General features: G+C 53.8%; 7 protein-coding genes across 7 annotated transcripts; 5 read left to right on the top strand and 2 right to left on the bottom strand.

The window, feature by feature from the left end:
• Positions 1-2,736: 2,736 nt before the first annotated feature.
• Positions 2,737-3,921, top strand: LRP88_10206 (uncharacterized protein; the record flags this gene model as incomplete). The annotated part of the gene is made up of 1 exon (XM_083246672.1): positions 2,737-3,921. One exon carries the CDS (start codon positions 2,737-2,739, stop codon positions 3,919-3,921), a length of 1,185 nt encoding a protein of 394 aa, XP_083097785.1.
• A 3,220-nt stretch (positions 3,922-7,141) lies between these two features.
• Positions 7,142-9,048, top strand: LRP88_10205 (ankyrin repeat domain-containing protein; the record flags this gene model as incomplete). The annotated part of the gene is made up of 4 exons (XM_083246671.1): positions 7,142-7,339; positions 7,466-8,180; positions 8,230-8,907; positions 9,038-9,048. The coding sequence occupies 4 exons, from the start codon at positions 7,142-7,144 to the stop codon at positions 9,046-9,048; spliced, it is 1,602 nt and encodes a 533-aa protein (XP_083097784.1).
• A 594-nt stretch (positions 9,049-9,642) lies between these two features.
• Positions 9,643-10,400, top strand: LRP88_10204 (HNH endonuclease family protein; the record flags this gene model as incomplete). Its single annotated transcript, XM_083246670.1, has 4 exons — positions 9,643-9,702; positions 9,756-9,889; positions 9,940-10,096; positions 10,149-10,400. 4 exons carry the CDS (start codon positions 9,643-9,645, stop codon positions 10,398-10,400), a joined length of 603 nt encoding a protein of 200 aa, XP_083097783.1.
• A 493-nt stretch (positions 10,401-10,893) lies between these two features.
• On the bottom strand, positions 10,894-15,612 carry LRP88_10203 (uncharacterized protein; the record flags this gene model as incomplete). The annotated part of the gene is made up of 3 exons (XM_083246669.1): positions 10,894-12,890; positions 12,942-13,492; positions 13,577-15,612. 3 exons carry the CDS (start codon positions 15,610-15,612, stop codon positions 10,894-10,896), a joined length of 4,584 nt encoding a protein of 1,527 aa, XP_083097782.1.
• A 2,952-nt stretch (positions 15,613-18,564) lies between these two features.
• Positions 18,565-19,995, top strand: LRP88_10202 (transcription factor domain-containing protein; the record flags this gene model as incomplete). Its single annotated transcript, XM_083246668.1, has 3 exons — positions 18,565-18,834; positions 18,885-19,257; positions 19,310-19,995. The coding sequence occupies 3 exons, from the start codon at positions 18,565-18,567 to the stop codon at positions 19,993-19,995; spliced, it is 1,329 nt and encodes a 442-aa protein (XP_083097781.1).
• Positions 19,996-20,054: 59 nt separating this feature from the next.
• Positions 20,055-22,020, bottom strand: LRP88_10201 (uncharacterized protein; the record flags this gene model as incomplete). Its single annotated transcript, XM_083246667.1, has 5 exons — positions 20,055-20,706; positions 20,759-21,096; positions 21,179-21,706; positions 21,893-21,911; positions 21,989-22,020. The coding sequence occupies 5 exons, from the start codon at positions 22,018-22,020 to the stop codon at positions 20,055-20,057; spliced, it is 1,569 nt and encodes a 522-aa protein (XP_083097780.1).
• Positions 22,021-22,456: 436 nt separating this feature from the next.
• LRP88_10200 (NADP-dependent oxidoreductase domain-containing protein) lies at positions 22,457-23,538 on the top strand (the record flags this gene model as incomplete). The annotated part of the gene is made up of 3 exons (XM_083246666.1): positions 22,457-22,561; positions 22,611-22,889; positions 22,942-23,538. The coding sequence occupies 3 exons, from the start codon at positions 22,457-22,459 to the stop codon at positions 23,536-23,538; spliced, it is 981 nt and encodes a 326-aa protein (XP_083097779.1).
• Between the last annotated feature and the right edge of the window lie 231 nt (positions 23,539-23,769).

The following is a 23,769-nucleotide window of genomic DNA, read 5'->3' as shown; positions in this document are numbered from 1 at the left end:
CTGGCCTGGACTCAAGTTCAGGGCTTTTCTATCAAACAGTTGGCTATTTGGAATCGAGACTGTCTCGGAACTAGCGACCCCGAGGTGGAAACCTGGGCGACGAAGGAAGATCCCCCCTCGACCGTAGCTGTCGCTATTCTACGACGACCTGTGCTAACTGTAGCCTATGGATAGGTCGTCTTTCGTTCTTCTATTACCTCTCTCGAGACTCCGATCGCCGACACCAAGCAAGATCCCGACCGTAGCCCACGATCCTTGGCCAAGAAACCGCGACCGAACAGCGTTGATCCATCGCTTCTTCGCTTCAGCAGACCTGCAAGCTTTCAAAGACTCCTAGATCCTTTCTTTCCACATAGAGATAGTCAGAAAGTCATACCTGCTCCTTCAGTTCTCTGAGAGTGGTGGAACTCCCTTTCAGGGGTGAACGGTTTGACCTAGCGAGCCCATCCAGCTTCGTCTACACGCTCTCCCTGAGTTCTAGTCGACGATGGAAGATTGAATGCCTCGGAATCGCTTCTCTTCGGCCTCTAGCATCATCGAAGAGCTAGAATCAGCTTCCGGGCGCGTCCAGCGAGGGAGTGTCGGATCGGCTGCAAGGCTTTACCCTCACTCGATGCTACTACGCGCTCCGGAAGACTGCCCATTACCCTTCCATGAGAGAAGAGAAGGCAGGGAATCTCTGGAACTGTTTTTGGTAGACTGTAGAGTGCCTCAGCGCTGCGCAAGAAGCGGCGGTCTTCGCGCGTGTCCTCGTTCAGCCTGTTTCCTATGATTTCACATCTCCAGCGCATCTTGACAGGGAATGAGCACTTTTACACGAACTCTTTTACACGAACTCTATGGCATTGCGAGAGTAGAAGGGGACTTGGTTTGTGGTAAATGGGTATTGTTAGCATCATATTGAGGCAGAGGGTTCACTCGGGGTGCACTCGACGGGAATGGCAGATTCAGGGGCACTGGCACCACGTAGATAATACTCTAGAAACGTTCTTCTACGGGCTTCTTCGAGTGATAACTTCATGTACAGAGGACCGTGCCGGGTCATAATTGGTCTGATATCACTATCAGTGCGCGAGGGGGCCGCTCAGGGCATGCTCTAGCACCCGGATGCCCTGAAGCTGGCAGAATTGTTTGGCCATTTCTCGCAGTGCTCGTCCGTTTGCGCTGCTGAGGCAACGAGTGCAGGCCAGGCACCAATTCCTCTCTCATGCAGCCCTTTTTTACCCACACGCGTTTTCTCTCCCACTCTTCTCCGCCTTGTTTTTCTCCTCCCTCTTCCTCCCTCAGTCATCATCACCACCCTCTCTTCACAGAGTCGCTCCTACACACACATATAAACAAGCAAGCACTCTCGCTCTGCTATATATCCCTCTTGTTTCTCACTTCTTCATCTTCGAGAAGCATCCTTCACACACCTCTGCATGGTCCGCGAACCCTACTGGACTCTCCCTGCAGCGCTCTTCACAACAATCTGTTCCCATTCTCCACCTTCTTTACCAACGTCGATCAGAGTTCAGGTCTTCTTCTCTGTGGGCGTCACCGACCTCGTCTAAGGACCTCGTCGTGACGATTATATCTATCACCCATCTTCATCTCTCTCTCGTTCGTCGACTGTGCTCCCAAACATTCTGTTCAAGGGCGCAACAGACTCCGACCGCGGCCATTTCTGCAGGATTCTCTACCCCAGACTCATCTGGTCTTGAGATACCGACCACACTCTCACTATTCTTCTCTACACGTCTTCTTCTATCATCATCGTCGTGGCGAATAGATCTACACCTCATCTTCATCTTCTCCACGGTCGTTGACGATACTCCGAGGCATCCTCCCCGTTGGCCCAGCCGACTCGCCTACGATCTTGCCTATGCAAAGACTCAACCTTCATTCCCACTGACTTTGGCTTTCGTCTCTGTCATCTTCTCGACGAATCCGGTAGACGCTATCTACGGTCTTTTCTGAGAAAGCCTCTACCCAAGACACATCTTCTCTTACGATACCCACCACACTCTTAGCTTTTTCTCGGCACATCCAACAGGCTCGATCACAGTCCTTTCGACAAGAATCTCAACTCAACCTTCATCTACGTCACAGAGATCAATCCTACTTTCAGCCATCGTTTCCACGGACTTGACAGACTCCCCTCACAGTCCTCTCGATACGACAACTCAATCTTCATCTTTGTTGACGCCGATCCTCTCCACTTGTTGTCGCTACCAGTTCTGAAGACTCAGCCCAAAGCCTTCTGGAAAGGCTTATCTCTACCCACTCTTCATATTCCTTTCGAATCCGACTCTATCTACGCTCTTTATCTACTGGTCGCACATATAGCGCCGCTTTACTCACCCCAGAGCTTGACTTCAATCAATATATAGAAGGCTGCTCATCACTACCATACCTTCTCCGCCGTCTTTCCGCTATCTCAGTTCCCATTCTTCTCCCTCTATACGTTCTTCTCGTTCAAGCTCTTCGTTCCCAAGTTCTGCTTGTCGTTCACTCTATCCCTCCAACCATATATACCACAAGTTATCACTCAAACAACTCGATCAGCGCAGTCCACACATCGATTCAGCAACAAGCATCATGAGTTACCCACGTGGGAGATCACCGCTGGAGCGGCTCTCACCAGATTCCCTTTGGGTTCTGGTTGACTATCTAGACTACCCTGAGGTTCATATACTGGCCCGATGCTCTCAAACGCTGCGCCAGAACGTCGAATTCTTCTTGTACAGAAGAGAAATGAATGAGGGCAACCATCAGGCACTGTATTATGCAGTGGACGAGATGCAAGACGATGTCGGTGTTCGGACCATCACCAAGCTGGCAAGCTATGTTCGCCCAGAAGACCACGTCGCATACTTCAACGTTCGGTACGACCATGACGATGGCTACTCCCATCCCCTTCACATCGCTGCTATGAGAGACAATTTGGGGCAAGTAAGGAAGCTCCTGGAGCTTGGAGCGGATGCTGAGGCCATGTGCCAAAATCTCACGCCCTTGCTGTCAGGGGGGCAACTCCAAACCCTCAGGGCGATCCATCTCGACAAGGTTCTTGAGGATTGCGAGTGGAAGGCAATTCTCATTCCCCTTGTATCCCAGAACCGGCCTCTCGGTCGTCTTCTCCATCACCGTGCCCCTTCATCCATTTTGGCGCAAAGTCTTGATGAGACCGATAGAGCAATCACAATGTACCACGTTGCCGTGCTGCAAAACCTACACGATGTCACGGCTGGCATGCTGCACCTACACCCAGGCGACGTCAACATCCAAATGCCCAAGTCCGGAGACACTCCCCTCCACCTCGCAATTTCAAATGAAAGAGCAACCCTTTTCGACAAGCTCATTCATCACAGCACTCTGAACGGTATCTCCAACAGAGACGGCGCGAATGTTCTCCACTTTGCCATTGAGGAGGTTTACATGACAGATCACGCTCCCACACGTCGCTGGCTTGCCCAAGTAGTGAAGAGTTTGCTTGACCAAGGTGCAGACCCCAACGAGCCCAAGTCCAACCTTCTGGGACAGACCCCTCTTCTGCTGGCCACAGAGGCTGTACGCTACGACTGGTACAGGGTCTGGCGAGAGGTCAAGTTCGTCATCGACCTCCTCCTCCAAAAGGGTGCCGACATCAACAAGGCCGATGGCAATGGATCAACGCCACTGACCACGGTGGTGAAGAGGGTCATCAGGGAGAATGACCGTGGCTCCATGAGGACCATGTTTTTGGACTTGATCGAGAACCATGGCGCTGATGTCAACTTCCGGCCCCAGTTCGTGGGTCAACCCTTGAAGTCGATCACGTTTCGGCTGATCGATGCCCCCAGCATGGTCACCCTCTGCAAGGAGGTAATTGCGCTGGGTGGCATCATCGCCCAGCACGAGGTCCCCGGTGTCTTTGCGAAGTGGTATCAGTCCTCTGCTTAGAAATGCGAGTACGATATCATTGGCCTCCACGGGTCGGACATTTCCGACCAAGATATCAACATGGCATACGAGTATGCCATGTGCCGCAACAAGAAGGGCTCGCTGCTGCGGCTTCGGGGGTCCGGCCGTTCATACGCTGGGGGGGACACCAGTCTGGTCTGGAGGACGCTGGTGGCGTCGGGAGTTCGTCTCCCAACATTCACCAGACAGTTACTCCAGCCAGACTGGAGGTACGTCGACGCCCAAACGGGCATGTCCTTTCTGCACGCGGTGGTCGACAAGGCGGCCAGAGGGGGGGTGTACTCCGAGAAGGAAGCGGTGGCGGACGTGAAGGAGCTGGCAGGGAGTCAGCGAGCGTGGCGCTGCTTGGTCCTGTACCATGACCCGGAGGGCAAGACCGCCCTCGACAGGGTCGTGGACATGGGCCAGCAGTTCCCGCTGCTGAGGGGCGAGCTGACCGGGAAGCACACGGCTCAGGCAAAAAAGCCTGAGCTGTGCCAGGCAGCTCGGGACTTAGAGCAGGCGTGGCTCCAAGTCCAGCAGAACCAGTAGGTTTCTGCTCCCGTCCCTGTCAGTGCCTCCGTCGACGGAGACCAGATGCTGGGGAGGTGAGGGGGAGGAGGCTCGCCGACGACACATTCCGGGGGCCGGGGGAGGGACTGGTCTTTAGACCAGAGGACGAGGACTTTTGCGGGGGAGGAGTGGGGGGGAAGACAAGGGGGGGAGGATGTACGAGTTTAGATAGAGGGGAGGGGGGGGTGTACGAGAAACCATTGCCACAGGAGGCAAGCCGATGCATATATGGCTTGATGATTCTGGTGATGTCTGTGTAGACTTGTTCTGAGTTTTGTGCATGAGTGCCGATGTTGTCGCTGCTGGATGAAGGGCCAGTCTTATACTGACAGAGTAGGTTGACCTCTGACACAACCGACGAGACAACTCCTTATGACTACCTAACATCCCAGTGTTTTCTCTGGCAAACTTTTTGCTAATGGTTTTACAAGTAGACATAGCCATGCCAAACTCTTGATCCAAGTATTAGGACCAAACTAAATTACTGGGTAAAAGTGTTTAAGATTCAACATTTACTCTCGTGTCTGGTTGCCAAATGATAAAGCTTTATACCATGGGTTTAAAGGTAGAATAACACTGGCCATGCGAGATAAGTCAATAGGTCAGAAGTAGGATTTGTCTCGGTATAATTAAGATACGTTAAGTCTAATATCCAGTAGTATTTTTTCTGGTGGTTCGAATACATGGTCGTAAGACTTGGTCTCTCCTTTTGCCTTTGTGAAAATCAAGGCCATCTTTTCAGCTGATAATGTCCTTCCAATTCTTAGACTGGCAGACCAATTTATCATCATCATCGTGTTAGGGCTTGGAAGAAATATCAGGTTAGGCAAGACGTAAAGGGGGAGTCAGTCACACAGTGAGCCAGCTGGCAGTGTGCCCTCTATGCCCTGGAACAAGATGAGCCAGGCTCCTACGATCTGCCTAGTGTTCTCATTGTGTTTCTCTACTTGGTTGATTACTCTCATGATGTCACTGGCTCCAGTCAGCTGAGTCGTTAGAGTTGAGATTGAATGCTCTTTGGCCGTCGTAGATGGTCGATGGCGGAGCCCGGGAGAGTTTGGGCGCGATGGTGGTCCACTTGATCTGAGGGCATCAGGCAGTATGCTGAGTGTTCCGGTTCGCGACCTCCCTATTAGTGTGGTTTCGAGCGTCGCCGATGTAATTTTTAATTGGTATAAAAACCCCTCGTAAAGCCGTTATGGCGGTATTGCCAAAGGAAGCTTTAAGGTTGTGCATGGGGGGACCTGAGGGGCAGCGACAAGAGCTGAGTGTCATGGATACACTTCTTGTGTTCGGGATCTATAAAGTCTCGCCTGTCAAGACCGAAACAGAGGCACGCCATTTCCTAGTAGACTTCTTCGGCTGCGTCTTGGCCTGACATTATCACGCGGATCATATCTTCCCCTTGGTACCTGCACAACATACTTCCTGGCACCATCATCAAGCCTGACCTAACCACATAAAGCGAACCCGGCCTTGTGAGGCCATAATAGCACTTACAATAAAAACAAACGTCTTGGAACCTTGGAGGACGGATCTGCCAAGAAACCCCGCCAGGAAGCCCCCCTTCCTACTGTGATTGTTCACCCAGAAGAGCCCCTGGATGTGTCCATCGGACGGGCTGTCTTCGATGAACTAGACGGCATAGACGACACTTCTCAGTTGATTTAACCTGACTATTGAGGAGGATCGAAATTCTCTCCTCGCTACCAGGCAACTTGGACCAGATATCAGATGGTGTATATGCAAGCCCCTTTGGCTGAAGTCGCATATTTGCTTATATGGATATCTTTCTGGAATGCCGAACAACAAGAACTAACGAGAAGTTCGGATATTGCGTTTTAATAGAGCTTGAAGGCCCCAATTGACCTGATCTGTCGGCGTAGGGTGGGTGAAGCAAGTCCGGCCTCGGATGACTGCGAGAGCGTTCGTGTTGTCTTCTCCTTGCCGTTTGGGGTATTTCTCTTCCTTCTTGTGCAATTGTCCTCGCCATTGTCGTTGTCTTGGATCTCTTTCGCTTCTTGTTCTTGGAAGTCCGTTGTGTCTTCAGGAAGGCTGAGTCGCTTGTTGGCACGGCGGTGTTTGGCCGCCGTTGAGCGACTCCTGCTTGGAGCGTCGAACCTATTATGCTCTGTCAAGACTGGTCTGTATGTATTGAAGATTTCATTTCTCCAGCTCCCGCCAAGTAGATGTATTGTTTCTCTCCTCTGATAATCCGGTGACGTCTGTTTGAAAAGACAAAAGGAATTAGGATCAGTAAAACGCATCACGAGGATAACACCCTTTAACCTTGTAGTTTGAGATAAAACTTATACAATTGAAAATTTGCTAGCTTTTTAAGACTTAAAGGTCAAGGTATAAAATCCACGGTCCCATTTGTTTGTTTTGATTCTCAGTCAAGTTCGTTCGTGTGTTCACTGCTTACGCACCTGGTCAACTGGTGCCGAACACTGCCATCATTTATCTCTATTTATTGAGCTGTCTGCAATCCCAAACACCTTTTTAATCTTCCTAATTGGGCTCATTCACTTGTTACCCACCCCTATCTCTTTTCGTCATCTTCTCTTCTCTCCTTCACCCATCACCAACTCTCGCCATCATCGTCGCGCCATCAGCAGTCGCCACGGTGTCTTCAAAGAACCACCTCATGAAGCTCTCTCAAGATGTCTTGCTCGTCCTCTGCGGGTTCCTCGATACAGACGACCTCATCACCACCGCCCGGGTCAAACCGCTAAACTACGCAGCGACTTGGACTCTCCACCGTGACGACGTCAAGTACGGCTGGGGGCCTAAAAGGCATACCCGCGCCCTTTCATGGGGTGTCTACAAGGGGTACGAGTCAGTTGTGAGGATGGCGCTAAATATGAAGTCGTCTATCTCGAAGTCGCCATTCTTTGACGGATATGAGAATAGGATGCGCGGCAACGCCATGCATGTGGCCGCCAGCCAAGGACACAACCACATCCTATAGATCCTACTCGATCACGGAGGAGACTTCAACTCGTGGACGAGAACTGAGAAGATTACCGTGACGCATTATTGGGCTGACTACTTCCATCGCTCCATGAGTCCTCTCTACACTGCCATCGTCAGAGATCACCAGCATACCATCAAGTTCCTGCTCGACAAGGGAGCCTCGCTCGTGGTTGAAAAGCCAGACTTCAACAGGCCATGCATTCCCTCTTCTCAAAGACGTCTCAACGCTATGCACATCGTGGCCAAGTACGGCCAGTATCATCTCGCCCGCGATCTCCACCGTAAATACGGAATCGACCTTGACTTGCCCGACCAAGCGGGCAACACAGCCCTGGCATACGCAATGGAGTCTTCAGAGAACCTAAGCACCATCCAGTACCTCGTTTCTGAGGGAGTAAACCTGGGGTTGATGGACCATGGTGGATTCACTCCGTTACACAGGGCCATAACCTTGCCCGATGCCGAGGAGGCCAAACCCATCGTCGCCGCGTTGATCGACGCAGGGGCCGACATTGACGCTTTTAACAACAGTGTTCAAGCCACTCCTATTACTATCGCCATCCGTTTCACCCAGAGCTCGCTTGCTGCACTGCTTGTCGACGCCGGGGCGTATGTCGATGCATTTCATTTGCGTCTTGCGTTGAGGGCCGAGAACCTCGACGATGAAACTCGAGATAATATTTCAGCCTGCGTCGATGCCCTCCTGCGCCGTGGAGTCCCCTGAATATTCGGATCATCATGTTAAACGGTTCCTACAAGAGAACAATGCAGCCGCCGCGGAGATTCTATACAGTCGTAGCATTGGCCTCCCCGATGAGTCCTCAGAGGCAGTCAACGAATTCCTCCAAGTCATCCTAGATCTCCCACCTACGGAGTATGAGAATAAGAGTCTCATATTTCTGCTCACTCACTACCGAGATATCATCCGAGGGTCCAGGCCGGAGAAGGTTATTGCCAAGCTATTAGCAAGCCGCCATATGAGCAACCAAGCTATCGTGAATCTGATGAACCCCAGCATCAACATCAAGTGGAGGGGCAAAAAGGGCAAGACTCTTTTGCACATTTTCGCTGAAAATATGCGATGGCACACCCGAGCTTCTGACTTTTCAGTGTTGCACGCCCTGTTGGACCGCGGCATCAACGTGGATGCCAGAGCGAAAGGTGGCCTGGCGGTCCTGCACATTCTAGTCGCAGATAACTATGTATCGTCGGGTTCCGACGAAGTCTGGTTTGCCAACGTCCTTGGCGTTCTGCTCAGCAAGGGTTTAGACATCAACGCTGTTGATAACAAAGGCTGGACAGCGCTTGACTATCTCTCCAACTCCCAGGTCATTGACCGCTGTCCGCACCGAGTCGGGGCCCTAGTCCAGAGAGGTCTCAACACCGATATCAGAGATACCGCAACCTCTCGCCGACGGCCTCGTTCTCATCCTCGTCGTACGTCTATCTAAAGACCCTCAACTAGAAGATACGGCAACCTCTCGCCGTCAGCCTCGTTCTCATCCTCGTCGTGCGTCTATCTGAAAGGCCCTCAACTAGAAGCATGCAACTAACAAGATCTAAACAGGGGTCCGCTAGCCCAATTGCCCCAAGAGGAAGGTTGCCAGCCGTTACCCCCACAGCGCCGTGTCCCGGAGCGGGCATGTCTGCCGTGAATGATCGGCGGCCTGCGTGCGAGCGCCTCGGCCGTTGACTGGACTGATCCCGTGACACCCCTGACCTGGACGAAGCTCCGTCCTCGCAGTGTTTCATCCACGACTTTTGACTTATTAAACGGTCGATTCCGCTCCCCTCTTGGCGGACCTAGAGGCATTGATTGGGACTTTACTCCGCACGTCCGAGATAGCACTCGTCCTATCACGGCACCTCGTGCGTGGGAGATCGACAGAGATAAGGTACGGCTTTGTTTCCAAGACTGGCCATTCGGTGAGGGCATCGCGAGAGGGGAATATAGTCGCCGGGGGAGATGATCCAACGAGGAAGGAGGGATTGTTTCTATGCATATGCTTTGCAGACAAGACTCAGACATCTATTGGTGGCACATTGTGGGAGGGGAAGCCCATGGAGAGAGGGCGGTATCACGAATTAATTAATATAAAGCCCGTCACCCAAACACCACTCGTCTCGTCTCTTCTCATCTTCATCTTCATTCTCAAGTCCCAGTCTCCCAAAATGAAGTTCTCTCTCGCTCTCCTCGTCTCAGCCTCTGGCGCCCTGGCCGCTCCCACCCCTGTAAGTCCCCCATCATCCAGGTTGTAAGGCTGCATCACCAACCTCATTTATAGCCTGGTATCCCCAGCGAGACGACCGCCAGGTCCCTCCTCAGCGGCCTCACTGTCGCCGCGTCCACCAACACTGGCACCTACGACCGAGACCTGTTTCCTCACTGGGAGACTGTCTCGGGAGCTTGCAACACCCGGTATGTGCCAGACCTTCAATCTTGTACATTTGTATACTAAATAGTCCCAGCGAGTTCGTCCTTCAGCGTGACGGCACCAACGTCCAGACCAACAGTGCCTGCGCCGCCACTTCCGGAACATGGCTCTCTCCCTATGACGGCGCAACATGGACACAGGCCAGCGACGTCGATATTGACCACATGGTCCCCCTCCAAAACGCCTGGATCGTGAGTCTCAACTTTGCCTCCCCTCTGTATCCCCCAGCTAACACACCTCCAGTCCGGTGCCGCCTCGTGGACAACCGCCAAGCGGAGGGACTTTGCCAACGACATCACCAGGCCCCAGCTCTGGGCCGTCACTGACAACGTCAACCAGGCCAAGGGCAGCGCTTCCCCCGCCACCTGGAAGCCTCCCTTGACGAGCTTCTACTGCACCTACGCCAAGAGTTGGATCCAGGTCAAGAGCTACTGGCAGCTGACCATCACCAGCGCCGAGAAGACTGCCCTGTCCGATATGCTCAACTATTGCTGATTGTCTTGACCGAGTCAGCCGGAAGAGCATCGTTTACATGAGACAAGGCATCATGTACTTACATACTTCCATAGTTGAAGAAGATGTCACAGTACTCAAATACTCAGCTAGTTCAACAATGAATCAATAGCCCCTGGTGTCATAACAATCATTACAAAGAAGAAGTCTAATAATCTTGACAATATCCAACTTGTTTCTGGCTTTTCTTGAAAACGCCTCGTTTTAATCCCATCTGCTGGCGTTCCTTCATATGACTGACCATCCTTCGCTCCTCCATCTCTACCACAACCAAAAAGAAGAACGCTCGTTTCTTTAAACATTGAGAGAATTGAATGAATGAATGAATGGTGCGTGTCGTGAACCACAAACTTTGGGGTATCAGGGCTGGGCAACGACCGAAAGAATTAACTTGGAAAATCTCAAAACGCCCAAAACCCATAATGCAGCTCCGTGTATGTTAAAACTGCTCCGTAGTGTCGTACAAGGGCCAAAATCATGGCCTCAATGTTACATCCCCCTCATCGTCGCTGCTGAGCTCCATCTCGCCGTCACTGAGCTCGCCTCGGGCAGCTCGCTGCGCAAGGTCCCTCTCCGAGTAAATCTCCTGCTTTCTAGACTCGGCCTGCTGAAGGCAGTCCACGTACGTCCTGAATTTGACGATCTCGCGGAGCAGATACGCGCTCTTGCGCTCCCAGTTAGCCATGGCCTTGACAGCATTGCCGCCCCTAGGAGTAAATGCCAAGAGCATAGGGCTACGTAGTTGGTTATGAGCTTGTAGCTCTGCCTCGATGCTCTTGACATAGGCATCCAAGGTCTGAAGCTGTTCTGCTTCTGGCGAATTGCTGGGACGCATGCTCTGGGTTGGCGGTGCCCACTCTGCGATATGAATGCGGTCACCAGGGAGCTTTCCTCGTCCGCTGTTGTTGGTAAAAGCACCAGCAACATGGTCGAAGCTTGATCCTCGGAAGCTGCCACTGTTGACACTCGATCTTCGGCCATGGGCTGCGCTGCTGCTGGGGCGTGACGTCTTGCCGTTGGTTGTGGTCGTCGTCGACGTCTCATTGATCGCGGCGACCAAGGCGTTGTTAACGATAGCCTCGCTCCATCCGTATTCAATGTTGCTGATGCCGCCCGTCAGTGGGTGGGTGCTCAGTCGAGCACTCCAATAGTTCGCCGTGTTGACAAACTCCTTGCAAATCTCGGGTGTGCCAACTTGGAACAGGTGAACAGCACCGTTAGGCAGACTGAGCGCCCAGACATGAGGACGCGTGCGAGAGTAGCCTGGCGGTGGAAGAGCAGATGCAAGAGTTTGGCGAAGGTTAAACGTGCCCAGATTCGTTGCATTGTCTTGCCAGTTGCCGCCTCCAACAATCGCAGGAGGTCCGCCATTTCTGCCGCGGTTCCTTTGTCGAACCGACTTGTTCGGCTGGAAAGAGAACAAACTCATCTGACCCTTCTGGACGACAGCAAACACCTCGGACCAGTGTCTGTCCTTGGCCTTCTTGTCCACACCATCCAAATGGTGCTTGTGAGTAACAATTCCCTCCTTGACCCATGGTGGTCCAGCAAGTTCAAGAGAGTCGTCTTCGAGAAGCTGTGTAGATGGAAGATCGGCGCTCAAAATCGATGGGGCCGTCTCCCCATATGCGTCCTCGTCTCGAATAATGGCTTGGCTCAGGGCGTTTGCAAAGCCAATCGACTGCTGGTAATCACCCCGCGGCAAGGCCGAACCAAAAGAATCTTGAGAAACTGACGTCTGAGTCCTTCCCAGAGAATGGCGGCTCCAGGTGGCAGACGATACAGTGTGGCTCCAGAGTGAATTCCCGTCGTCAAAGCTAGTACGACTAGACGAAAATCCATTGCGGCCAAGACCGGGTCGAGATCGGCTCTTGGATGCCCATCTCGCCGTGTTAGCCCTACCATTCTCTGAAATACGACCACGAACCGACAGCTGACTCTCTGATGGTGCCTTGCTAAGGACGCTAGGGCTTCTCTTCAACATTCCCATGACAGAGAGTCCTCCGCTGTTCGACTGTGGAAGGCTCAGGTTCTTCTCAGCCTCGGCGCCAAACAATGGCAGACGCTCGTCTCTAATGGATGTGTAAATGCCCTTGAGCACAACTTCGATCAGTTCTTCCCACGCCTTCTTGCTTCCATTGAATCGGGACTTGACTAATGGTCCACAATCCTCATCACCCTCTGAAGGGAGAGTTCCAGAGTCTGCACGAGGCGGGGGTCTGAACGAGTTCCTGAAAGACCTTCGATCCTGTTCCGAGTGCTGTTCGTGGTTCTCGCCAGTTGCAAGTGAGCTCTTGTCTGGAAGAACGCTTGGCCTATGAAACACATCAGGGGCCGATTCCTCTACGGCCTGTGTGATGGTTGTCATGGTGTTCTTGATGAATTGACTGCGGGTCATCTTCTGCTCGATATCAGCCAAATGCAGGTCAGTGTTGAGCAGCATGATCGAGTAGCAAATGGTGTGGATCACATCTATCGTCAGTTAGCATCAATAACCAGTAAAAGTGCAACAGCTCATCTCACCAGTCACTATGAACCCATGGTTGGGATTGCAGTCACACCATCTCTTGGAGAAGGCCACGAGAATGCGGTCCACCTGTTGGGTTTCTGCACGGAACACCAATCGTCCGCATACTTGTCGCAGAGCATGAACGATGCTACGGTTGGTGAAGTCGTACAACTCCATGTAGGCTTGCAGGGTGCGTTGCCTGATTGGACCTTCTTCACCCATCCAAGCAGCCGCCTTTTCTTTCTGGACAAAGTCCTCATTTCCATCGTAGATCTTCTGTGCCTTCTGCTTATCATCCTCGGTCGGATCGCCGATAACGAAATCGGGCTCGTCAAGGGCATTGGCCTTGATGGCGTCGAATGTGCCCAGTACCTTGGGACTAGGGTCTGCCGAGCTCTCTATCCTCACGCTAGGAGGGGCGCTGAGGGCAGACTTGTAGTCTGTGCCAGTTGATACTGATGCAGGGCTTGTCGCTCGTGCACCTTCAATAGGCAACGCAAGGGCTGAACGGTTGGGGTCATCCTCTGAATCGGTCTGTTCCGGTCGCTGAAATGACTTCTTGACCCTGACGGTGTGGTCTTTGGCACCTCGGGGGCTATCCCGTGTGGTCATGATGTCTGATGGCCTGGACTTGGACTTGGATTTGGACTTGTTGGAAAGCTTCCGGTTTGAAGGGCTTCCCTGGTCATCATCGTTGTCGCTAACCCCGTCCAGGTTCAGGAAGGAGTTGTTGCGCGTCTCGATGGCCTTAGTAGGCCTCTCGGGTGGGGGACGCGAGGGTGTGTTATTTCGCTTGGCCAGGTACTCATCAGAATCGGATCGTACTGCCCGGATCCTGGCGTTGGGGCTTGGCGAGTAATCAGGGGAAAAGTCTCTCTTGTAGACTTCCCTCTCGGGTGTGTTGTCGACATGATCGGGAGTTACGTTGGAGATGTCGGCAAGCGGAGAGGGGCCTTGGGGAGTGCCCTGGACAGCCTGGCTGTTTCGCAGATACGGGTTCATGACCTTTCGCAAGCTGCTGACCGGGCTGGGCTGAGGCAGAGAAGCACCCAGCTCTCGTTCGCGTTCAGGAGGGACAGCGATGGGAGCAACAGTAGGCACGGGAGGTGCAGGTATCGACGTGGGCAGAGGGGGAGGATCGTCAGTGACGGACTTCTTTCGGCGGCGGAAGAACGATGATGGTTTCTTTTGCAGCACGGGGTGGTGTGAATGCGAGGATGAGGTATCTCGGGAGGGCGGCGTCGAGCCATTGGAGAGCATCTTGGAGTGGTCGGCAGAAGCGGTCGAGTGTGGGGTTTGAGTTGTTGTTGTCGAGTCGTGGTTGCTGTTATGTGAGTTGCCTCTGGAGGAGCCAAAGACCCTCCTGAAAAATCCAGGGCGCTCCTTCACGGGTGCAGGTGCAGGTGTCGCGGGCGCTGGGCCGCTGTGCACGGCCACGTCCTTGGATTTTTCATACCCAATATGGGGTGCAGGTGCTGAATCGAGGTCTAGAGCTGGCACTGCAGGTGCATTATCCCGTGGATTGGGAGGTTTGCGCCCTGAGGAGCTCTTTAATGAACGGCTGCTGCGCTTGTGCTCGAGGGGAGGCGGCTCCAGGGGTGCGGGCGGAGGTGGCGGTACCGTAGACATTGTCGGCATCGTTGGGATCGACGGCTCCCGTCGCGGGCCGCCCGGGACCGTTGGAGTCGGGGCAGCGTCGTACTCATCGGCGAGAAAGTTGTTGGGAAACTCGACTCGGAAGGGGGTGGGCTCGACGACTGGGGCGCTCTGCTGCGGTGCTTGAGGTCCGTAGTCGAAGCTGGCAGATCTTCCAAACCCGCGCGCCCATCGCTGGCTCCCAAGGACCTGAGCGTATCCGGCATCGACGCTGGTGGTGCTACTGCTCTTGCTGCCCGGCTTGCCCCCTCTTGAATGCATGGCTCTCGATGAACCACTTCGGTGCCCCTCGCGGACGCTATTGAGACGCGGAAAGCTCGATTGGAAGTTGGAACTGCTGTTGCTTCGTCGGCCACGGCTCGAGATGCGGCTAGAGTCGTCTGCGCCCTCCAGGTCGGAACTATAGGAGTACTGGTGTCCGTTGACTCGGGGTGGCCCTGCGACAGAATTGGCAGCGACCCAGCTTCGTGTCTGCTCGGCGGCGCCAAACTGGGGCGAGGCTTCGTCAAAGGTATGTGAGCGCGATCCAGGGGAGGGTCCGTACTTGTCGCTCAGCTGTGCCATGGAGAACTGGTCGAGCGACAGGAGCATGTTAGTGACGAGCGAGTCTCGGGTGACGTTCCGGGGAGACAGCGAGAGGTCGTGCGAATCTCGCTGGTTCACATGCGGCGGCAGGCGGTCGGCCATGTCGTCCTCGACGGGAGTAGGGTTTTCTAGAAAGGACTCATGCGCGTCGGTGTCGATGGGCAATCTAAGCGCCCGACCATCAGCGGTGGGCAGTGACTTAGACAAGGCGGGCACGGCTGGGACGGCTGGCTGCGGCGGCGTGCTGTAGAGCGAGCCGTGGGGAGGCGGCGTCTGTGGGTGCGGAATGACGCGCCGGACGTCCCTGGACAACGGCGACGCAAGGGAGGACGGTGTGGTGTTGGTGTTGATGTTCAGGTCGGTATGAGGCCGACGTCGAGTCCAGCGACGAGCATTGTCTGCCGACGATGATGGGGGCGAAGACGAGAACGAGGGCGAGGGCATGGCCGTGGACGGGGGCCCGGGTTAGGAGGCTTCCTTTTTGTCTGGATCAGATCCAATCTGAGCAGCTAAGGCTTGCTAGCAGCCCGCTTTCCGGTCGGTCGAGGCGAGACGAAGCCGGGATGCAAAAGCCACGCGCGAGATGGTCGGCCAGTTGGCTTGCTGGCTTTGACTGGGCCTGGCGTGACAGAGGGTGACTGGTAGGTGTCTTGTCCGTCCGTTCGTTCGTTCGACGGCGCCGGGCGAGGAATTTCAGTAGTACGGAGTACTTTCCTCTGGGTCCAACAAAGAAAGTATCGCGTCGCCCAGGAGCCAAGGGTCCCCCATTCGTCCAGTCCCAGCGAGTGAAGAGAAGGTCGACAGGGGTGGTGATGCAGGGGCAGACGCTGGGCTAATTAACTTGGCCAAAAGCCTGCGAACACCATCCACCAGACTTGAGAGGTGAGAGGTACCAGGTACTGGACTGGACAGGAGGGCAGCCAGAGAAATGTATGGCTTGCTGGACAATGTGCGCCCAAGAGGATGCGGAGAAGAATTGGATACACATGAAACACTTTCGGGCATGCGCAAGAACGGATTCCGTCCGACGTCGCATCGTAAGAGCAGAACAGCAAGCGCGCCCGCGTGTTTGCGTTGTACTGTCCACTATCTGTAGGCTCTGCACTGGCTCCTAACGAAGCCCTACATCATGGCACGGGGTACCTGACTAAACCTGGTCCCTGGTTGTCACCATCACCACCACCACCTGAAGATGAATCTACCAGTCGCTGCAGCTGCGGGCAGCCTGTACAGTCTTGTATCCTGTACACGTCGTCCATTAGTTCATCCGCTCGAGAAAGGTACATAGTATCCATCCAGAGATGCCCCATGCTGCAGATCCAAAACAAGAATAAGCCCCCAAAAACGCCAATCCGAGGCCAACGGAGGAGCATCATGATGATCGCGGCCGTGATGGCGCCAATTCCCGCCCGGCGCTGGCACTACTGGGACTGGCCTCGAATCGCAGCAGAGGCGGGCCGAACCAAACCTTGGAGAAGCCTCTTCCAGTCAAAGCAGCATCCAGCCAGCCTTGACGAGTCAGCGCGTGGTTAAACTCTAAAGCAGCTGTGCTGTGCCGAATAGGTCCAAGTCCAATTTATTGACTGCTGCATGAACCCGGGAAAAGAAAGTCGCTCTGATGAGCGACGCAAATCCCAGGCTTCTCGAACAATAGTATGGAGCTGGTTGATGAGGGTCTGACCCAGTGGGTTGGGCGGTGAGGCAAGGCTCTAGACAAGGACCCTGAAGAGCAGGGGAACCCCTTTTTTTTTTTGCGACTCCTTTTGCGCGTGAGCATCTTCATCTTGTGTGATTACCTTGCCTACGGGATGGATCATTTCTGGTATGGAAGAAATCTAGCGCCGGCGTGGGTGATGACGGGGACAGGGGAGGCAGGGGATGGCTGCAACTCTCCAGATCAGGTCATGGAAGCACGGATGGCCCCTGGTGAAGCCATGTGTGCGGGCTCAAAACAGTCGACCTAGGTTTCCGGTACATTACATTGTGCTAGGAGCCGGAACTATCCGTCCACTCTTGATATTTCCAAAAGACGAATGCTCTGAAACATTGCTTGTGGTGTTTGTGGCAACCATGGTGTTCCGTGTAAGTAAAAGCAGGCGTTCTTGTCGCTACAACCGAGACACGCTGATCCACAGATATGGATGCAATGATGATGAAACTAGAGGGCGACGAACAGCTAGACCATGACGACAAGCGACTCATGCCATCAAAGCACTCTGTACTGGCCATGGCAACCACAGCGGTGGCCTCGGACGCATGGTCCTTTTCCCGAGGTCATCACCAACGCTCTCATCAAATAGACGAAAACTAAAACCGACAAAGCGCATGTAAGCTCACGACGGTGGCGAGAAGCTCTCCTCTCGGTTGTCCCTCGGTGTTGCATGTTTCATCGTCGACCGCTGCAGATGCAAGGTACATGAGACAGCTCTGCGTGCTGGTCCGAGGCATCTCACTGGCTGCTTGGTCTGGGTCTGCTGTGCCTCTTGTGAATCCAGCTGGAAGGATGGAAACCTCTAGCGTGTGCTCCCTGCAGGTCGGGGGCACCAGCATTTTTTCTTACATCTGCTTTCACCGAAGCGAGCTTTGATGGATTCTATTGTCGTCTGCAGCTAACGTGCAAGTATCCGTGGACCAGACGAATTATGGCTAGAGTTATGCATGCAGCACGAGTCAAGGATGAATAGCAAACATCTTTAATCCGGCATCAATCCGAGTTGCTGCGTCGTGTTGGCGAGATGATTTTCGTCCATCAGCTAACCTAGACCTTCAGCTGAGAAGACCGCTCTTCCAACGCTCGGGCGCTGGCTGTTGATAATTAGCTCTAGGACGAGGGTCAAGGCGGACAATCCCTGATGCCAGGTTGAATACTAGATGAACGCAGATAAATTGAAGTCATCCTGACGTTGATTGAGATGAAAATCCACAGCAACTCCAACAGCCTCACAAAAGAAACTGGTCCACTGCAATTTGGGTGTTGGAGTCCATTGCAAGACCCGAGGATGCAGCTTGACTCCCCGCAATTGCGCTGTCAACCCCGCACGTGCAGGGGTTGATTAAGCTCGATTCAGGCTGGCGTCTGGCAACAAAGTCGCACCTGACCTCTCCAAGATGGGGTCACTAGCTAACAAACATCAAGTCATGGTTTCTCTCCTGTCCGTTCTCATACGAGGACGTCAGGTGTATGTCTCTGTCTGCTCACCTTGCCTCACCGACTGCCTCTTGCTGAATATTCTCCATTGACCGCTCAGACCGAACTCGCCAAGACTGTTTTTTCTGCCCCCTTCACTTACACGCGACATTGTTGGCCGCCGGGCCGCGTCTGTGTCTGTGAGGTCCCTGAACAAAAGCTGCTTCAGCCAAACCTGACCTCTCTGCCAAAAAATGACTTCATTCTCAATGACGGACAGCTCCTCGTCGCCATCCAACAGCTGGCCCCTGGATCAGTTCGTCCAGGATCCAGGATACCTCGCATACCAGGAGGAGCTGCGATGCCTCATCTTCAACACTGCCCAGACAGCTGCGCCTTCTCGCGAGTCATCCCCTGCCCCAGGGGAATATGGCCCACCCGATGAAGAGTTTGTGGCCCAGGCTCAGACAAAGGCCGCCCTCTCGTCTGGACGACGGCTGGAGTATCTGAAAAATTATGTTGCTGAAGTAGCTCCCTGGGTACGCTCATGTTTCGAGTACTTGCGGCGCTTGCTAATTGGTTCCTGCAGCTCGACATGTTTGACAGTAACAGAGCCTTCACTGTCCAGGTTCCGGTTCTCGCTCGCCGGTGTCCGGCTCTGCTCTACGCAATTCTTGCCCTGTCTGCGCGTCAGATGGAGCGAAAGGAGGCAAAGCAGCATTCTTTTGACAGTCTTGAGCTGTACCAGGAAGCCATTCGTCTTCTCAACCCCCTGCTTCAAGCCCGAGACCTGACCATCATCCCAATTTGCGTCATCCTCTGCTGTCTGGAGATGATGTCCGCAAGCCCCCAGGACTGGCGCCGGCATCTTGAGGGCTGCGCGGCCCTATTCGACGCGTTTGGCGTCAATGGTTTCAGTGGCGGACTCTTACAGGCTGTATTTTGGTGTTATGCAAGAATGGGTTTGCATTTCTTCATTATCTGCTTTCTACTCTTGATACTGACTCTCTTTAGACCTTTGTGGTGCTCTAATCTCCGACGGAACACAAGGCACCTTGGTCCCTCTGGACAAATGGCTCCCCCCTGGCGCAAATCCAAACTCAGCTGCCGACATCTTCCGGGACCACCGCTCACCAGACATGCACGCCAATTACGCAGTCTACTTATGCTCCAAAGTCACAGAGCTCGTTGCTGACAGAACTCACTACGTTGAGCTTGGTGAGGACAACGGCTGTGATTCGGCCACCTTTGAGAGACGTTGGTTGCGGCTCTGGAACGACCTGCAGACCTGGATACAGGATCGGCCCTCAGAAGTTGTTCCGGTTCAATTCATCGAAAGCCGCCCGTTTCCCCAGATTCTTTTTGTCCACTGGGCAGGAATTTCCTCCAACCAGCTCTACCACACGGCCTGCACCCTCCTCCTGGGCTCGAAGCCGCGAGAAGTCAAACTTGATGTGGGACCTACAGGATCTGCCATCTGGCATGCCAAGTGCATCTGTGGTATCTCCTTGACCAATCCGCACCAGGGGTGCCTCAACAACGCCATCCAACCCCTTTGGATTGCTGGCAGGCTTCTCAGCCACAAGTCAGAACACCTGCTTCTCTCCAAGCTTATCCAAAGCATAGAGGCAATGACTGGCTGGGCAACTTGTTGGCGCATCGCAGATCTCGAAAATTCTTGGGGATACAAAGTTCGATGAGCGTCTAATGCCATCTCTTGCCTAATCTCGAGAGATATACTTTAGACTACGACAGCTCCCTAATCCGGCTGCCACTCATGGACCAGCTGCGCCGAGAGGGCGTTTACATTCCAACCCGTCAGAGATCCGATGCGGTCGATCCCACGCAGAATCGCATGCTGCTGGGGCTCATAGGTCATCCTCTTGGCGGCGAGATAGAGCGAGGCCAGAAGACTAAAGTCCCAACTGGTTCGGGTGTCATTGTTCAAACTGATGCCGCATATCCGCTGAGCGTGCCACAAGGGAGAGAGATACACCGACCGGCCGTGCTCTTTTGGAAGAGTTCGCGGCCGATTCTGGAGCAGCAGCAGCATTGAGGTGTGATAGAGTTGGTTGGCTAACACGGCCGCCCCATTGGTAAAGAGGACAAGAGGGAATAGTTGCTCGTTGTCATCAATCTCCAGCATGGGCTTGAAATCTCGAGGACGGTTCGTGTACCACATTTTCAGGGCCTCGGAAAAGGATTTCCATCTCTGAGCGGCAGTCGGACGGATCATGCCAGGAGACGTTGCGACGTCGCCTCCGAAGCAGTAATTGAGGACCTGAGCGCATAGGATCACCGGTTCCCGATCGTATTTAAGCGACTCCCTGTATATTCCGTTCATGGGCGAAGAGGTCTCGAACGAGATGAGCGAGGGGATGGACACGGGGGAGCAATTCATGAGGCCAACGCTAAGATCTAGTTCTTGGTTAGCGATAGTGTACATTATCATCTGCGGCAAACTTACTGAGTCGTAGCATCATCCAAGAAGTAGCTAACGCGACAGGGGGATGTTGCTCTTGAAAGGAGGCCGAGTTTAAAGAATCAAAACCCATGCTCTTGGACGGGCTCTGCCATGAAGTTGGGGGAGTGATGAAATGGCGGCGGAGGGCGATAAAAGCAAAGGTCAAGGCATTGCGCAAAATGTCGGCACTCGAGTTGTTTGGATCAGACGGCAGTATCATTTGTTCCCCGAAGTCAGGCTCAACATGGCCTCCGAGAGTCGTCAGGGAGAGAGAAAGAAGCGAGTCGAGAAGGGGAGCCGAATCCATCGCGATGCGCGGTACTAGCAGGCCAAAGGTCTGGTTCGTGTCGCCAATATCCAACTATGAATAGACTTGTTAGATGTGAACTTTTGCGTCGCAACAACAGAGATGTACGCACCCATGGAGCAATGTGATATCTGTAGTGTCGCAGCAGTTCAACTGCGCGATCCTGGGGCATATGGAGACAATTGGGAAAGATCTCAGCCAGGGGCTTATCCCTCATGTCAAACTGCGTTGGAGTGGCATGGTGTTGGCCGTGGTTGGGAGACTCGAAAAACCCCCCATTGGCAGTGACCTGGGAGGTGACGGAAGCTGATTGAGGAACATAATGGTCGTTTCCTAACGACAGCAGCCCATCGAGGGCAGTCTCATAGGCAGCATTGGATGGCGAGATGCCAATGGTGTAGCTGCTGGGATCCTGCAGTTCATGGCTGCCTGAAGCATGGGGAGAGGTGGCGCTATAATCTCCAAGACTGGGGCTGATCAATGCTGGAGGTTCAGGCTGCGGCTGGATGAGATTCTCCTTGGGGGATGCCGACTTTGGTTCAACGGGCGTGCTCAGCCTCTTCTCGGGCTCAGTCGGGGTTGCTTCATCTTCCTGGAACTGAACACCAGGCTTGGCTGCAGTTGACTCTGGGACGACAAACTGGGAGGAACAATGGTCAGTGGGGATCGGGTGAAGCTATAGAAGCTTGGACTTGATCTGGCACGCACTCTCAGTTTAGCATACGAGGGCTTTGCAGCGCGTGCCGGGTCTCCGGATGTTTTGGCGTTCTTTTCGAGAAAGGATAACCGCGTGCCGTACTGACACTCGAAGCCGCCATCGACGCACCGTTGGCAGGCGGGTTTCCCTTCATCGCCTGATAAGTCGTGTTAGTGGTGCATGACAGGGCGATCGATGATCGAATCAAGCAAATAGACATCTTACATTTTCGCCTGCGGACCCTGCACTTGAAACATCCCGTCCTCGTCCTTCTGAGGCGGGTCTTGGACACCGCATCCGTCATTATCGAGAAGTTGGGGTGCGCAAAAAATGGGGGAAGGGAGGAAGGAAGAGTGTGGGCGGCCAAAGTGGGAAACTTGAAGCATTTGGGTAGTTTCCCACGCGGGGGGGGCCGGGGTCAGCCGACGTTGCTCCTTGGGGAAAGGCGAGACGCTTCTAGCGCGAGTCAAGGTGACGAGTCAGGAATTGTTAAGCGCCTTGACCGACGGGGGTACCTGACTCGGTCTGTCGCTTCATCATGGAGGGGCAGCATCATCGAAGCGGGGGGGGGGGGGGGGGGAGGAAGGGGAGGAGGATAAGAGAGGAGGAGGGAAGGAGGTTTTTTGTGTTCAAGTTCATACTCACTCTCTTTACTTTCTTTTTCACATTATACCATCTCTCACAGACGTCATAATGGCTCCCTCTACCATTAAGCTCGCCTCCGGGCACGAGATGCCCCTTGTTGGCTTTGGCCTCTGGAAGGTCCCTGCCGACCAGGCTGCTGAGACTGTCTACAACGTATGTGCTTCAATTCGATTACCCTCAAATATGCTGACAAGCTCTACAGGCCATCAAGGCTGGTTACCGACTCTTCGACGGAGCGTACGACTACCAGAACGAGAAGGAGGCTGGTGAGGGTATCAAGCGCGCCATCAGCGAGGGCCTTGTCAAGCGTGAGGACATCTTCGTTACCACCAAGCTCTGGAACAACTACCACAAGCGCGAGCATGCCCTGGCCATGGCCAAGCTCCAGAACGAGGCCTGGGGTCTCGGATATATCGATCTTTACCTGATCCACTTCCCCGTCTCTCTCGAGTACATCGACCCTGCGACCCGACGATTCCCTGTGAGTTGTGTGAAGCGCTTTTTAGAGTTCAACTACTGACGACAGTACTTAGGCTTGGTGGATGGATGAGCAGGGCACCGTCAAGCCCGACAACACCCCTATCCGTGAGACCTGGGAGGCTCTCGAGACCGTCGTCGATGAGGGCATTGCCAGGTCCATCGGTGTCTCCAACTTCCAGGCTCAGTCCCTCTACGATCTCCAGCGATACGCCCGCCACCCCGTGTCTTCCCTTCAGATCGAGCACCACCCCTACCTCGTCCAGCCCGATCTGATCGCCATGGCTCAGGAGAACAAGATTGCCGTGACGGCCTACTCTTCCTTCGGCCCCCAGAGCTTCAAGGAGCTCCCCGGTATCTTCTCCAAGAGGGCCCACGGTGCCGAGCCCCTCCTCGAGGCTGAGCTCATCAAGGGCTTCGCCGACAAGTACAGCAAGACCCCCGCCCAGATCCTCCTCCGCTGGGCTACCCAGCGCGGCATTGCCGTTATCCCCAAGTCCAACAACCCCAACCGTCTCGCTCAGAACCTCGACGTGCTGGCCTTTGACCTCACCTCGGACGAGATCGAGAGCATCTCTGCCCTGGACCGCGGTCTGCGCTTTAACGACCCCGGCTTCTACCTGCCCAACTACCCCCTACGCATCTTTGCTTAGAAAGCTGCAGGTTGGCTTTGCATGGGGCATGAGTATATAAGTTCAAAAAGTAATGAGATAGATGTCAAATAGAAATGAAATGTCATGAAATATCGAAATCAATATGATCTATTGTGCCTGGGTGTGTTGAGTTGACATTTAATGCCATGCGACACTTGCCTATGAGAAGTGGAAACTGATATACGTATCTTGTAGATAAAATGCACTGAAGTCTGTTGATACACATGTGCC

Source organism: Fusarium phalaenopsidis, assembly GCF_050370095.1.
Source record: "Fusarium phalaenopsidis strain FUZ10S chromosome Unknown contig_32304, whole genome shotgun sequence".
Taxonomy (NCBI): domain Eukaryota; kingdom Fungi; phylum Ascomycota; class Sordariomycetes; order Hypocreales; family Nectriaceae; genus Fusarium; species Fusarium phalaenopsidis.
Note: the sequence above shows the minus strand (reverse complement) of the source record. Positions and strands in the feature narration are given on the sequence as shown.